The 13,568-nt window shown below is 31.1% G+C and overlaps 1 protein-coding gene across 1 annotated transcript; it reads left to right on the top strand.

The window, feature by feature from the left end:
- The first annotated feature begins 2,424 nt into the window (after window positions 1-2,424).
- Window positions 2,425-3,891, top strand: LOC136774954 (uncharacterized). Its single transcript, XM_066729429.1, has 3 exons — window positions 2,425-3,617; window positions 3,710-3,718; window positions 3,795-3,891. The coding sequence occupies exons 1-3, from the start codon at window positions 2,425-2,427 to the stop codon at window positions 3,889-3,891; spliced, it is 1,299 nt and encodes a 432-aa protein (XP_066585526.1).
- Window positions 3,892-13,568: the final 9,677 nt, after the last annotated feature.

Here is a 13,568-nt window from a genome sequence, read left to right as displayed (position 1 = left end):
GATTGAATCGTACTGGGATGACACATATGAAGCTCGAAGAAGAGAATTAATAATTGATCAAATTTCAACAATTGAATTTATTGATAATTATTTATGTTTGAAAGTACAAAGAGGAGCTACATTGGTAATTAATATTTTGTTGCTTAGAACTTCAAACATCCAATAATAATAACATTTCTTTGCTAGATTGCAAAAGATTTTGATCAATTATATCCGAATAACAGTTTAGTTAATTCAACTGATTGGATAAAAATCAAAGCAATCATAAAAGAAGAATTAAAGGCAGTTAAAAGTATTAGTGCACATGATCAAGGTCTAATTCACACATTAACAGCGAACGTCCTAAGTAGTGGTAAGTAGAGTGACAAACTATGTACTAAACATCAGTTACCTTATATACAAATTTGAATGTTCTTACATAGCTTTCGTGTTTGTTATGTATATTATTGTGATATATCTTTATACATTTTTGTCATTTATAAATATGTATATTAATTCTATGCTACCGTCTACAGATCAAGAGGATTTTTTAATATTTCATCTTCTTCCAAATATTATAACATCTACAAGGCCAAAAAAAAGGAGCAAGAATACAATATTTTTAAATGAGAATAATGTAAATAGCCAAAATTCAAGACCACTAAAGCTATCTCTTCAGGAACGACGGGAAACATTTATCTTGCATGTGATGCTTCGATTAATTTGTTCGAATAAAAAACATTTTTTTTTATGAATATATACTAACAATTTGTATACAAATTTTAGACACCTAATGATTTAGAAGAGGCAATAAAAGACTTGCAAGATAGACTGAAGAAAATAGGACAAACTTTTCAGCCTTTGATTGTAGCTACAGGAGAGATTGCCAGGATTACAGAATATATCGTAATAATGAATGATCAACACTACAGACAGAAGACCTGTATAGAAGCTGTAGCATTGGCTTTAAAAATATTTTTCGTTTTGGATTGCAAATATCCTGAAACTTCCTTGACTCTTTGGCTTTTTGTTCAGAAATGTTTATTTGGTATAGATCTTCCAACTGATGTGCGTAATATTTCTTTAACTCTTTTAATAGGGCGTATTACAGAGTATCTAAAAGAAGCCACAAACCTGTAAAATGGAGGAGTGTAATTTTTGCAAATGTAGCTTAAAAAATAAGCAAGAGTTGATTATTCATATCAAAAATGTTCATAAGTCTGCAAATAGATTTAAGTGTATTTTCGAAAACTGTAATAGGATATATGCCAAATTTCACTCGTTCAATGAACACATTAGAAAAAAACATATGCTGCCTTGTGTTTTGCACGCAGAGCATAGTGACAAAGAATCTTATTGGCAGGACCATGTAACAAATCATTTGTATAATGCGGATATTGATGATGATGATACTCCCAGTTACGATATTGACTCTGATACATGCGATTATAATGATAGTTATGAGAATTCTTTCGATAATTACTATGATTTACGTGATTATGATATGCAAAACAATAAACGTGACGCTTTTCATTATTTAGGATTAAAATATGTTGCAAATGCATATAAATATAGTGACGTAAATCGAAGCAGAGTGCAAAATATTATTAATGATACTAAAAACGTTTGTAAAGAATTGATAAATCAGATAGTTAAAGAAACTAAGGTTTTAAACATTGATGAAAATAGGAAAGCGGAACTTATAGAAATTTTCGAGCGATCCGCAACTTTTCTTGATTTTTTTGATACTGAACAAAAATGTTTTAGTAATTTCAAGAAGCTTAAAACGTATGTGGCACCTGATAATATTGTTATAGGAGAAAGAAAAGAAATTGAAAGAAGTCACATCGGTCAATTAACAAAGTTTGTACCCATCAATGTTTAAGTAATTCCTTTACGAAAGGATTTCAAAAATTTTTTTGAACTACCTAATATATTTTCTGAAACTATCGATTATATGAATTATCTAAAAAATAACTATGAAATAATTTCAAATTTTATACAAGGCAAATACTGGATAAGTCGAACCACCAAATTTGGAGACAAAATAGTATTTCCCTTAATAATGTACTTTGATGATTACGAAAATAATAATCCTCTTGGTACTCATAAAGGATTAGCGAAAACAGGAGCTGTATACGCCAGCATTCCTTGCTTACCGATTAAATATCAATCTAAAGTAGAAAATATTTTTATGTTCTCATTGTTTAATACACTCGATAGAAATGAATTAAACAATGATATAGTTTTCTGTCGAATTATAGAAGAATTAAACTTTTTACAAGAAAGTGGAATTGCTATAGATCTTTCGAATGGTACACAGCAAGTTTATTTTGAGTTAGCTTTAAGCATTGGTGATAATTTAGGACAGCATTCTATCCATGGATTTTTAGAAAGTTTCAATGCTAACGTTTTTTGTCATATGTGTCTCACAACAAGCATGAAATGAGCAACGTATTTTCCGAAAAATCTTGCGTTCTTCGTGATGAAGAAAATTATGATCGTTGTTTGCAACTTAATAATTCTAGAGAATCTGGAATAAAACAAAAAAGTTGTTTTCATCAAGTACACAATTTTCATGTTACGCGTAATGTAAGTGTAGATGCAATGCACAATATTTTAGAGGGAGTAGCGCGATATGATATGGGCCTTGTTTTGAATTATTTCATTTACCAGCAGAAATTTTTTACCATAGAGGATCTTAATATTAGAATACAAGGATTTGATTACGGATTAGACGCGAATACTAATAAACCTACTCGAATTTATGAGTCTCATGTAAAAAATGGATACATTATAATGTCTTCATCGGAAATGCATTCTTTTTTAAATAGCTTTAATTTAATAATCAGACATAAAATACCTGAGAGTGACAAAATATGGAATCTATATTTGACATTAAAGAGCATCACAAATATTGTATTTAGTCTAAACATAACTGAAAACACTCATCTGTATTTAGCTGTATTAATAGAAGAATATTTAACATTACTAAATACTTTTTTTCCAAATTGTTTGAAACCAAAACATCACTTTCTTGTACATTATCCGCGCTGTATGAAACAATTTGGTCCTCTTGGTAAAATATCCTGTCTGAGATTTGAAGGTAAACACAAAGATGGAAAAAGAACTTCGGCGTTAACTACTAGTAGATTGAATATTAATCGAACAGTAGCTATTAAGCACCAATTAATGCAAAACTACAGATTTATAAATAAAATATCTCGTTGCTCCTCATATACTCTTGGTAAACAAAAACATACTAAGATTCACAATATAACACATTATGAGAAATTTATGGTTTTGTTTCCTAAACTAAATACAAATTTTTTGACGACTGTTAAATGGATCCAGATAGATGGAAAAAAAATATGCAAAAGCGCGATTTTAGTTTTTTTCAACGAAGACAGTCCAGATTTTTATTTCATTTCTGAAATTATTATAATAGATAACGACTTCTTTTTGTTATGTTTGCGGTTTAATGATGTTTTCTTCAATAGTCATTTTTCAGCTTATAAAATATATGATTGTAATATTATTGATTATCATATATTAAAAAAAAATGACATTGAAAGCTGTAATGTTACATATATAATGCTATTGTCAAACGGTTATTATTTTATATCAAAAGATTGGATGTAAAAGGTATTGCAATGTATAATGAATAATATTTCCAATAAATATGTTTCTAACTATATATTGTATATTGTATTATTTATTTCAATTATAGTATATACATGTAGAACATTACTGAATTTCCATCGTGTTTAAAATAACGCGTATTGTATAACACTACTTACGATCCCTGTCCCTAGATGGCACATTACAGTTAGATTCTCGCAGTCGACAGATGTGGACCCTGGTTCATATATAAGAATGTTTGATCAATTGAGATATCAATTGCTAGCGTGATGTCTTTTAACGTAATAATTGCGATTGACTGCGATGTTTGTGATGCGATATTAATTATTAGGAATTTTAATGTAATATAAATAGGGACCTTACAAATTATAATTTGTGATGTTGTGAATTTGCGTACAGTGTGAGAAATTGATTCCATCGACCTGCTCCGTTTACATCACTTCGTACTTTATCAACATTACCCATTAGCACGAATAGGATTTTTAAATTTCGTATGTTTTCTATGTAGACTTCATCCCACTATCACCATGATAAACAATTTCAAATGAGAAATTGAGAAATATTGTTTCTGAAGGAAGCAAAAATCAAATTAACTTTTCTTCAATTAACTATTCTAAATAAAATAAATTTTATAATATAAGTATAGTAAAATTGGTATAACTAGCAATTTTACTGTTCTATAATGTAAATATTCCTTCACTACAAGTCTGTGACAAAATTACTGCACTTTTCAATAAAATTTACTGTATAAAAACATAAAATTTACTGTATAATTTCTCTCCGTGTATTAAAAATTAATTAACTTATATACATAGCCGTTACTTACTTATTCTTCACATCACAACAAACGTCATGATTATAAAACATATCTAATTTTTCCTTAAAATATCTTATTAACATTGTAAATAATAAACGTTTCATAAAAATCACAAGACGCTCACTTTAACTCTTACCGGAAACACGTGTTTTTAAATCTCTCGAATGTTTCTGATGTTTCATCCATTTTCATAACACACTATACATATACTATAGATTATCTTATCCCTACAATGTAGTCTCATACAGCCGCCATTTTATCACTAAAGAAAATTAGGACACTTGAACCCCTACCGTTGTAATAAGCAGATCTTTCATCATTTTAATTTTTCATTAATCGATGTATATGTATATTTAAATAGAAAGCCTGGGAACTATTATGTATGACTTGAGCTATAAGTAGCAAAGAAACAATTGAAAGAAAATCAAGAGACACGGTAGTGTCTCGACGGCAAGTACATAAAAGTAGGTATAGACATGTCTATACCGCCGTCGAGGCACTACTGTATCTTATACAGCAAGTTTGGCTGTCTCAATTTTTAAATAGATTTTTCTCCGTAAATGAAACACTGTCATGATTTCAGTAAAGCTTTTCTTAAAATGGTTTGGAACAAGCTTTTATTTGAGCCCATAAACATCAAAATTGGTTCACGCAATCCAGAGATCTCATAATCTGTTAGCTATATATATAACGAATTTAATTTCTTTCCGTCATCTTCTTCTTCTCCAGCCAGAATGTATGTCTCGGGCTGAAGTTAATCGCTAAAGAAAATGACGTAATTTTTACAAACGCGACGTTTAAATAATCGATAACTAATATGGCGACTACTGTTAGCTGTCAATTGAATGTCAATTGAATTGTAAGGTTTACCGGTATAACCTTAATATTTTTATAAAAATGAATTGGCTGTAATGATAGTGTAATAGTGTAATATAATCAAAACTACGGATAATTTAAGGGAGAAACATGAAGGAGCCAGCAAGATTATCAGATAAGTCACATTGTATTGAAAAATATGTATAAAATTTAATGTTTGGTGGTACTTTGTGGGATTTTTTTTATTGCAGGTTATATAATATTCCTTATATGCATATTCCTTGTATGCAGCTCTGATTTGAAGTCCTACCAATGCCAAATGCTGTAACAATTCTTGGAAATATCCTGTTATTGAAGAATGTAGATTGAGGAAGATTGTAAATGAAACAGAGAAGGATGAGGTTGTTACGTTAACTCATAATCAAGACACATGGTAGTGTCTCAACAGCAATTAACATAAACGTTTTTCAGTAAAGTAAGTGCATTGTAAAAAAAATTTGTTTTATTAAAACAAAGTTATATATAAGGCACCATTTCATAGTTTGCAGTTTGATGCCAAACCAGTGCCAAATAATGTAACAATTCTTGGAAATACCCTGATATTGGAAAATGCAGATTAACGAAGATTGTAAATGAAACAAATAACGTAACAATTCTTGGAAATACACTGTTATTGGAGAATGGAGATTAAGGAAGTTTGTAAATGAAACAGAGAAGGATGAGGTTGTTACGTTCACTCATAATCAAGACACATGGTATTGTCTCAACAGCAATTAACATAAAGGTTTTTAAGTAAAGTAAGTGCATTGTAAAAAAAGTTTGTTTTATTAAAATAAAGTTATATATAAGGCACCATTTCATAGTTTGCAGTATGATGCCAAACCAGTGCCAAATAATGTATCAAATCTTGGAAATACCCTGTTATTGGAGGATGCAGATTAAGGAAGATTTTAAATAAAACAAATATCATATATGCGTACAAATATTTCAGACTAAATTATAGTAATGCTTGTTTGGAAAATATGAAGCATTCCGATGAACCTTCATTTACGTAGAGTACCAGTTGACTAGTGTTTGGATTTAAGCTAATTATACAATAATAGATGTTTACAAAAGACGCAAAGACACCCAAATATTACAGATCTTTAGTCTCAAGGAAGTTAAGTCACCAAGCACTAAAGAAAATGGAGATGGAGCAACATCAAATACTGGTAAGTAACTGAGATGCTTCATGTTTCTTCAAAAATTTATTTTCTTTGAAGATTGAGATTGTTAAATGATGAATTTGATTTTAGGTTTACTCGTAGTGTTAACATTTATTATTTTACAGTCACTGTGCAAGTGTATTATAGCAAATAGTAATACTTATGCTTTGACTTAAATACATTTGGTACAATTGAATTAAATATCCAAGGAGGAAGGTTCGCATACATACTGGCTATTGGAGTTGAATCAACAATTGTGCTTTTCACTCCTGCATTCTGGTACTTGAAACAGGCAAAGATGAAAGCATTGAAAGATTGGCAAAGTAAGAATAAGCCAATATTCAGAAAAACGTCATCCATTGCACAGCCATAATTTAAGGATGAGACTCATTGGATGAAATTCTGTAAAATTGAGTTAATAACTGTTGATTGTTTTCCTCTGTTACCTATACTAGTATTCTGCGCCAAAGGTAGTATACTGGTCATTGGTATGGATGAAAAAATGAACGTTTATTCTCAATTGAAGCAAAGTCTAAAAATTAATGGTTTCCACTCCATTTTGTAGCACCAGAAATCCGACCAGTTTCAAAAGTGCGTAGAAATTTGCGAAATGAACATCTGAGGACTCTGGCACAGGAAATGTTATAAGGACGACTCGCCAATGTATCTCCCATGCCACCTTTGTCAAGAGTTAGCAGCATAAATCTAACAATGATTGGTGTTAAAAAGAAACGTGGTATACAAAACGACAATGTCTGCTTTGATTATATGCTTAATTGTAGCTTATTCAAAGCTTTGCGAATTGCTTGTCCAGCCTTGCCCCAGTATCATCTCAAGCAGTTGATGAAACCAGTGAAGTCTAGCAAGGTCAGATGGTGATAGAAAGTCAAATGTCGGTACGCAAATAAGATGCTTCATGTACCTTCAAATATTTATTTTCTTTGAGGAATTATAATTCTTAAATGATGAATTTGATTTCAGGCTTACTCATAGTGTTATCATTTAGTATTTTACAGTCACTGTGCAAGTGTATTATAGCAAACAGTAATACTTGTGCTTTGACTTAAATACTTTTGGTACAATTCAATTAAAAATCCAATGAGGATTTTTCGCACACATACTGACTATTGGAGTTGGATCAAAGATTATGCTTTTCGCTCCTGTATTCTGAGACTTGAAAAAGGCAAATATAAAAAGTATTGAAAGATTGGCAAAGTAAGAATAAGCCAATTTTCAGATAAACGTCGTCCATTGCTCAGCCACAATTTAAGTATGAGATTTATTGGATGAAATGATATAAAATGCAGTTAATAGCTGCTGATTGTTTTTCTCCATTACCTATGCAAGTATTCAAGACGAGAGGCAGTATACTGGTCATTGGTATGGATGAAAAAATGCACGTTTATTCTCAATGGAAAAAAACTCAGTCTAAAAATTAGTTGTTTCGACTGCATTTTGCAGCACCAGAAATCAGACCAGTTTCAAGTGTATAGAAATTTACGAAACGAAAATTTGAGGACTTTGGCACAGGAAATGTTATAAGGACGACTTGCCAATGTATCTCTCATGTCACCTTTGTCAAGTGTTAGCAGCATAAAGGTGACAATGATTGGTGCTAAAAAGAAACGGCGTATGCAAAACGACAATGCCAACTTCGATTATATGCTTCATTGTATCTTATTTGAAGATTTACGAATTGCTTTTCGTGTCTTGCCCCTGTATCACCTGAAGCAGCTGAGGGAGTTACTGAAGTTTGGCAAAGTTAGATGTTGGTAAAAAGTCAAATGTTGATAAACAGAAAATGTAAATTAATTAAAATATATACATTTTATTTCATTATTTTTATATGTTGAAAGTATGTTTATTGATTATGAAAAATTTAATCATACTTTTATTAAGGTGAAACTGAAAACATTAAAAAACTAGCCTGAGCATTAATTATAAAGTTCATTTATACACAATGCATTACAAATATCAATAAAATCAATGTGATGACTGGGATATTTTTTCAATATAAATATATATATTTTTATTAGTTAAGCGCTGCTGTTTCAAAACATGAGAAGGGTGGAGATTTTCTTTAAAATCTGTAGAAATTAAAAGAATAATTTAATTTTTTAAATATTATACTCTTACAAAACGTTATGAAATCCCACAAAAAACAGACTTCGCCTGTAAAAAAAGGCGGCAAGTACATAAACCATCTAGCATAAATAATATAGTAAAATTATCTAATTAAAAAAAGTAGTGAAATCCAAATATTAGGCAAGTATATTTTTTCACCTTACCAAAGTTAAATTTTCGAAAAAAAAGGAACAAAAAAGTTACTTGCCGGGCCCGTAATGTCCATGCACAGTGGGAAATTGAATCATGTGTGAGATTCAGCTATAGCGTAGTATAGCAAATGTCATGTTAAAATACAGAGTGAAGTTAGCCGATCCACATACGATTCTATTTCTCACTGTGCATGGATATTACGGGCCCGGCAAGTAACTTTTTTGTTCCTTTTTTTTCGAAAATTTAACTTTGGTAAGGTGAAAAAATATACTTGCCTAATATTTGGATTTCACTACTTTTTTTAATTAGATAATTTTACTATATTATTTATGCTAGATGGTTTATGTACTTGCCGCCTTTTTTTACAGGCGAAGTCTGTTTTTTGTGGGATTATATTGTATAATATGTATCCAATATTTAACCAAACAAATTTTCACTTAATTAGCATTGTTTATATTATAATTTTGTTTTATTTACAGGTTATTTCATAAATAAGAAGGAGCATCTAGAATAGTGGGAAATGGGCTAAGCAATCACTTTTTTGCGTAAAGATATGCAGATGAAACATTATAACTTACGAAAATTTTTGGTGACTAATTTTAATGAGGATAGAAGGTTGTAGTAATAAGTAGAACTTTCATCATCTAAATTTGTCATTAATTGCTGTATATGTAAATGATATTGATTAATACATAAGAGGAATAATGAAACGTGATTATATTTCTTCATACGCAAATGCAGTTATACAATGCATTGTAAATTGTTATTCAATTAGAAGTACTATTTCGTATAGGAGCAGACAATGCTCTAAAAACTTTTATTCTTGCTTACAGAAACTATTGATAAATCTGTGAAAAATATTGATATTAGACAATATGCTGAAATCCAATTTGTTGGAAAGCGGCAGTATGATGCTGGTGATTTAATCACTGCTCTGTGTGATAAATTAAGTTGCTTGAATCGCGTTGTGCAACATTATCTAACAAAAACGAACAAATGTAGTACTTCATGTTGTCATACAGATATTTCCCAATCTTATAATAATATTTTATTACTTGCGCTATTTGATGGTATGAAGAGTTTGTTAATTCCCAAAAAATTATGCAAAAGTAATTCTTGGAGCACACGAAAGAAATAATTCAGAGCAACTTCTCTAAGTGGAAAAAAACTATAGAATTCTTTGTGCAGTAATTGCATGAGTTCTTTAGAACTTCAGCAAAAAATTGCTAGTACAGTTACTAACAAAATTCTGATTGTTAAATTATCATTTTATAATACCAAAACTGAAAATATAGAAAACGTTAAAGATTGGATTGTTCTTAAAAACTGAAACATTATAGGTATATCTATTGAGAAATTAGAAATGGGTGATAAAGTTTATAAAGCGAATTGTGCGATTTTCCATGACGGCAAGGATGCTGCAACTGGTCATTATACGTTTTTGATACGTAAGGATAAATCATGGATATATGCGAACGATCATATCGTTCAAAAGAAAACATGGCCCAGAAATTCAAAAGGTATGTTTATCATATTCTTTGAGGAAATTTAATTAATTCAATATTACGTTATTCGTATCTCTAACGGCTGCTTTTATAAATGTTGAAAGTTGTTATCATGGGTAAAAACGTTTTACTCGTAATAACATGTTAGCACCACGGCTGCGTTTAAAACGCAATTTCACTAAATATTGGCCGCAATTATAGCGCCTTCGGCTGCAATATATCTAGTGAGTAAACTATTTAAAAATGATATGTTTCCACAATGAGTTTCTATCATTATTAAATTATTTTCTCACTGAGTATCGCAACGTTTCAAATAAAATCCCGTAATACATATTTTTTGTTTAGAAAATTATTGTATCTTTCTTCATCAAAACTATTTATAACGAGTTGATATGTAATTTTTCATTGTTTTTAGCTATAATTTTTCAATGTAGTATTTAAAATGTTGTACATTTCCTTTTTTAATATTGTTAAATAAAATTGATTATTGTTAACAATATAATTATTTATATATTTCAATTTATATTCCCTTCCAATAAAATTTATTTATTAGAATACACATTCTTTCTTTAAGAGTTTCACTACATTTTGTATTATTTGCATAAAGAAATTCTTAAGATGTATCTTTGTCACATATTACAAAAAGCTCTGAGATCCCAAAAAAAAACACTTTCGTGTAAAAAACAACGGCAAGCAATTTGGTCCTTTCTCTCCACAAAAATTAAAATCCCAATAAAATACCATAAAAAAAAAATTTACACAAAATAAATCTCAAACAAAAATAGCGGCAACACAAAGGATTGAAATCACTTAAATTCGACAAGTAATCAAGCGGTAATATAAAGCACTGAGGTCGCATAATTTAGGCAACTAAAAAAATGTAAATAAATAATTAATTATTATATCATTTTTGTATACATACTACTTGCCAGGAGGGGCCAAATAGTGTTATGTATATTTAAATCTTCGTTACAGTTGCATATTGAAATATATACTACTCTACACTTTTTGGCCCCTCCTGGCAAGTAGTATGTATACAAAAATGATATAATAATTAATTATTTATTTACATTTTTTTAGTTGCCTAAATTATGCAACCTCTGTGCTTTATATTACCGCTTGATTACTTGTCGAATTTAAGTGATTTCAATTCTTTGTGTTGCCGGTATTTTTGTGTGAGATTTATTTAGTGTAAATTTTTTTTTATGTTATTTTATTGGGATTTTAAATTTTGTGGAGAGAAAGGAACAAATTACTTGCCGTTCTTTTTACACGAAAGTGTTTTTTTTTTTGGGATATACTATGACGAGGTGCAACTCTGTCCCTTATATGCTCGTTTCTCGCGCTACCTACTGTCGCGGAAAGAGGGGAGACGGCGCCATCTGTCTGTTTCCGTAATCATTGCGTTATATCGCGGATCAAATAGGAAATCGATGCGCGCATGCGCCGTTCGCCTCGTGTCGCGTGCCGGCATAACCTGACGACACTCGTAATTTGGGAGCTATTGAGCCCGGACCTGCTTTCCGTCGTTATTTTTTCTTTCCTTTGCCGCGAGTGAAAATTTGCGCATCACGCTAAAGGTAAGGGAATTCCCTAAGGGTAGCCCTTAGTATAATAAGTGTATCGAGTCATGTACAAGTGGTGAGGAGTGTACCCGGACATAGAGGACGAGGCAGCGAATGCACTTGGACCAAAGCCTGCATGATGCCCCAGGGGATGGTCTAACGCAGCCTCCCATGAATGTTCGCACGACCCCGCATGAGATCCTATAGTCACAGGTAGACCTGGCTTTTCCTTAGGACGAGCCAGATTCATTAGTAGTATATATTAATTACTGTTTCCTCGAGCCGCGATATAAGGCGAAGCGCCCCGACGTTCCACTCGAGCTATCGGAGCTACATTGATATTATCGGGGAACCGCGCGGCCTATTATTAATTTTTCTATACTTAGATAAACTGTACGGAGTGTCGGACACCTCCCTTAGGTAGAGTCTCAGGCCGGACAGCCACGGAGGGGACCGTCAACAATTCTGCAGGCTGGCGTCCAATCCTCATTACAACTGCATAATAGAGGTTAATCAACCTATTCAAAAGAGGAATACCCTATTATGTCATATAAATGTGCCTGCGGACGATCTATTATCATTAAAGAGAATTAATTGTATCTCAACTCTTTAGTTCCTTCATTTCATCTACATAACTGGCCATCAAACCTCTCCGTGTGCCTTGTGCGTCTGTGTCGGTCCCTGCCTATCCCCTGGCATACCGAGGCCTAGTAATCGTGCGACTTCTCTTTCAGAAAATAACCTTTGCGAAAGCACGGATTCGGCCAGGCCGCAAAATAAGACATTACAATACATACTTGCATACAACTGAATTCTCACTACTTTTTTTGAAAAAGATTTTTATCCTCGCTTATAAATGTACGGGATTTTTTTTTTTTTTTGATAATTATTGTAATGAATGATATAAGAATGTTAAATAATTATGTTTTTAATAGGAATGTATTTGCCGTTCTTTTTAAAAGCGAAGCTTGTTTTTTAGGGGGATCTCACAACGTTTTGTAAGAGCTTAAAAATTATTTCTTTTTAATTATTATAGATTATAAGGAAACTTTTCAAATTGCATATCCTTCCAAAGAGCAGTGTATAATTAATAAAAATGATGTTTGAAAATATTCCAATCTACTGAACATTAACAAAAAGTTTAATCCCCATTTGTGTATGTAAAATATTATAAATTAATGGATTGGAACCCTTTGTTTTTAGGTATACTGTTTTCACTTTCCTAAGTTTATTTACCGAATGCTCTATCACATGTAAAATATTGAAATCATAAATTGTTTTCATATTTACACATGTACATAATTTTATTATAATTTTTATTAACTATTTCAATTATATTTCCATATTTTTATGCCCACATTCACCTACAAGCCCTTCACTCTCAAGGATTTGTTTAGAAATTCATCCTTTCTTCTACCTTTTTCCAAACTATTACCCCCAATATCAACTTTCCATCATGGCTCTTTCTCTGGCAAACTAGTGCTATTTATATTTTCTTTTCATTAACAGAAAGTAGGAAATATACCTATTAATAGAATAGGAGCCTCAACTTCTTATATATTATGGTTTCAATTTCTCAAATTTATGCTCTGTATGCTCTTTCACTATGCATAATGAGAAAGGGATAATAGGCTGTAAAGCTCTGAATTTACATATTATTGATGGAAAGTTAATTAATATTTTACATTTGTGAGGGGCTGGTCTTACACATGAAATTTTCGTTCTTCTAGTTTCTGTACAGAAATTAGAGTCTCCCAATACA

This window comes from Prorops nasuta, unplaced genomic scaffold (assembly GCF_024137725.1).
Source record: "Prorops nasuta isolate Cenicafe-Biocafe unplaced genomic scaffold, Cenicafe_Pnas_1.2 PNAS00007, whole genome shotgun sequence".
Lineage (NCBI taxonomy): Eukaryota > Metazoa > Arthropoda > Insecta > Hymenoptera > Bethylidae > Prorops > Prorops nasuta.
This window is presented reverse-complemented; position numbering and strand designations above follow the sequence as displayed.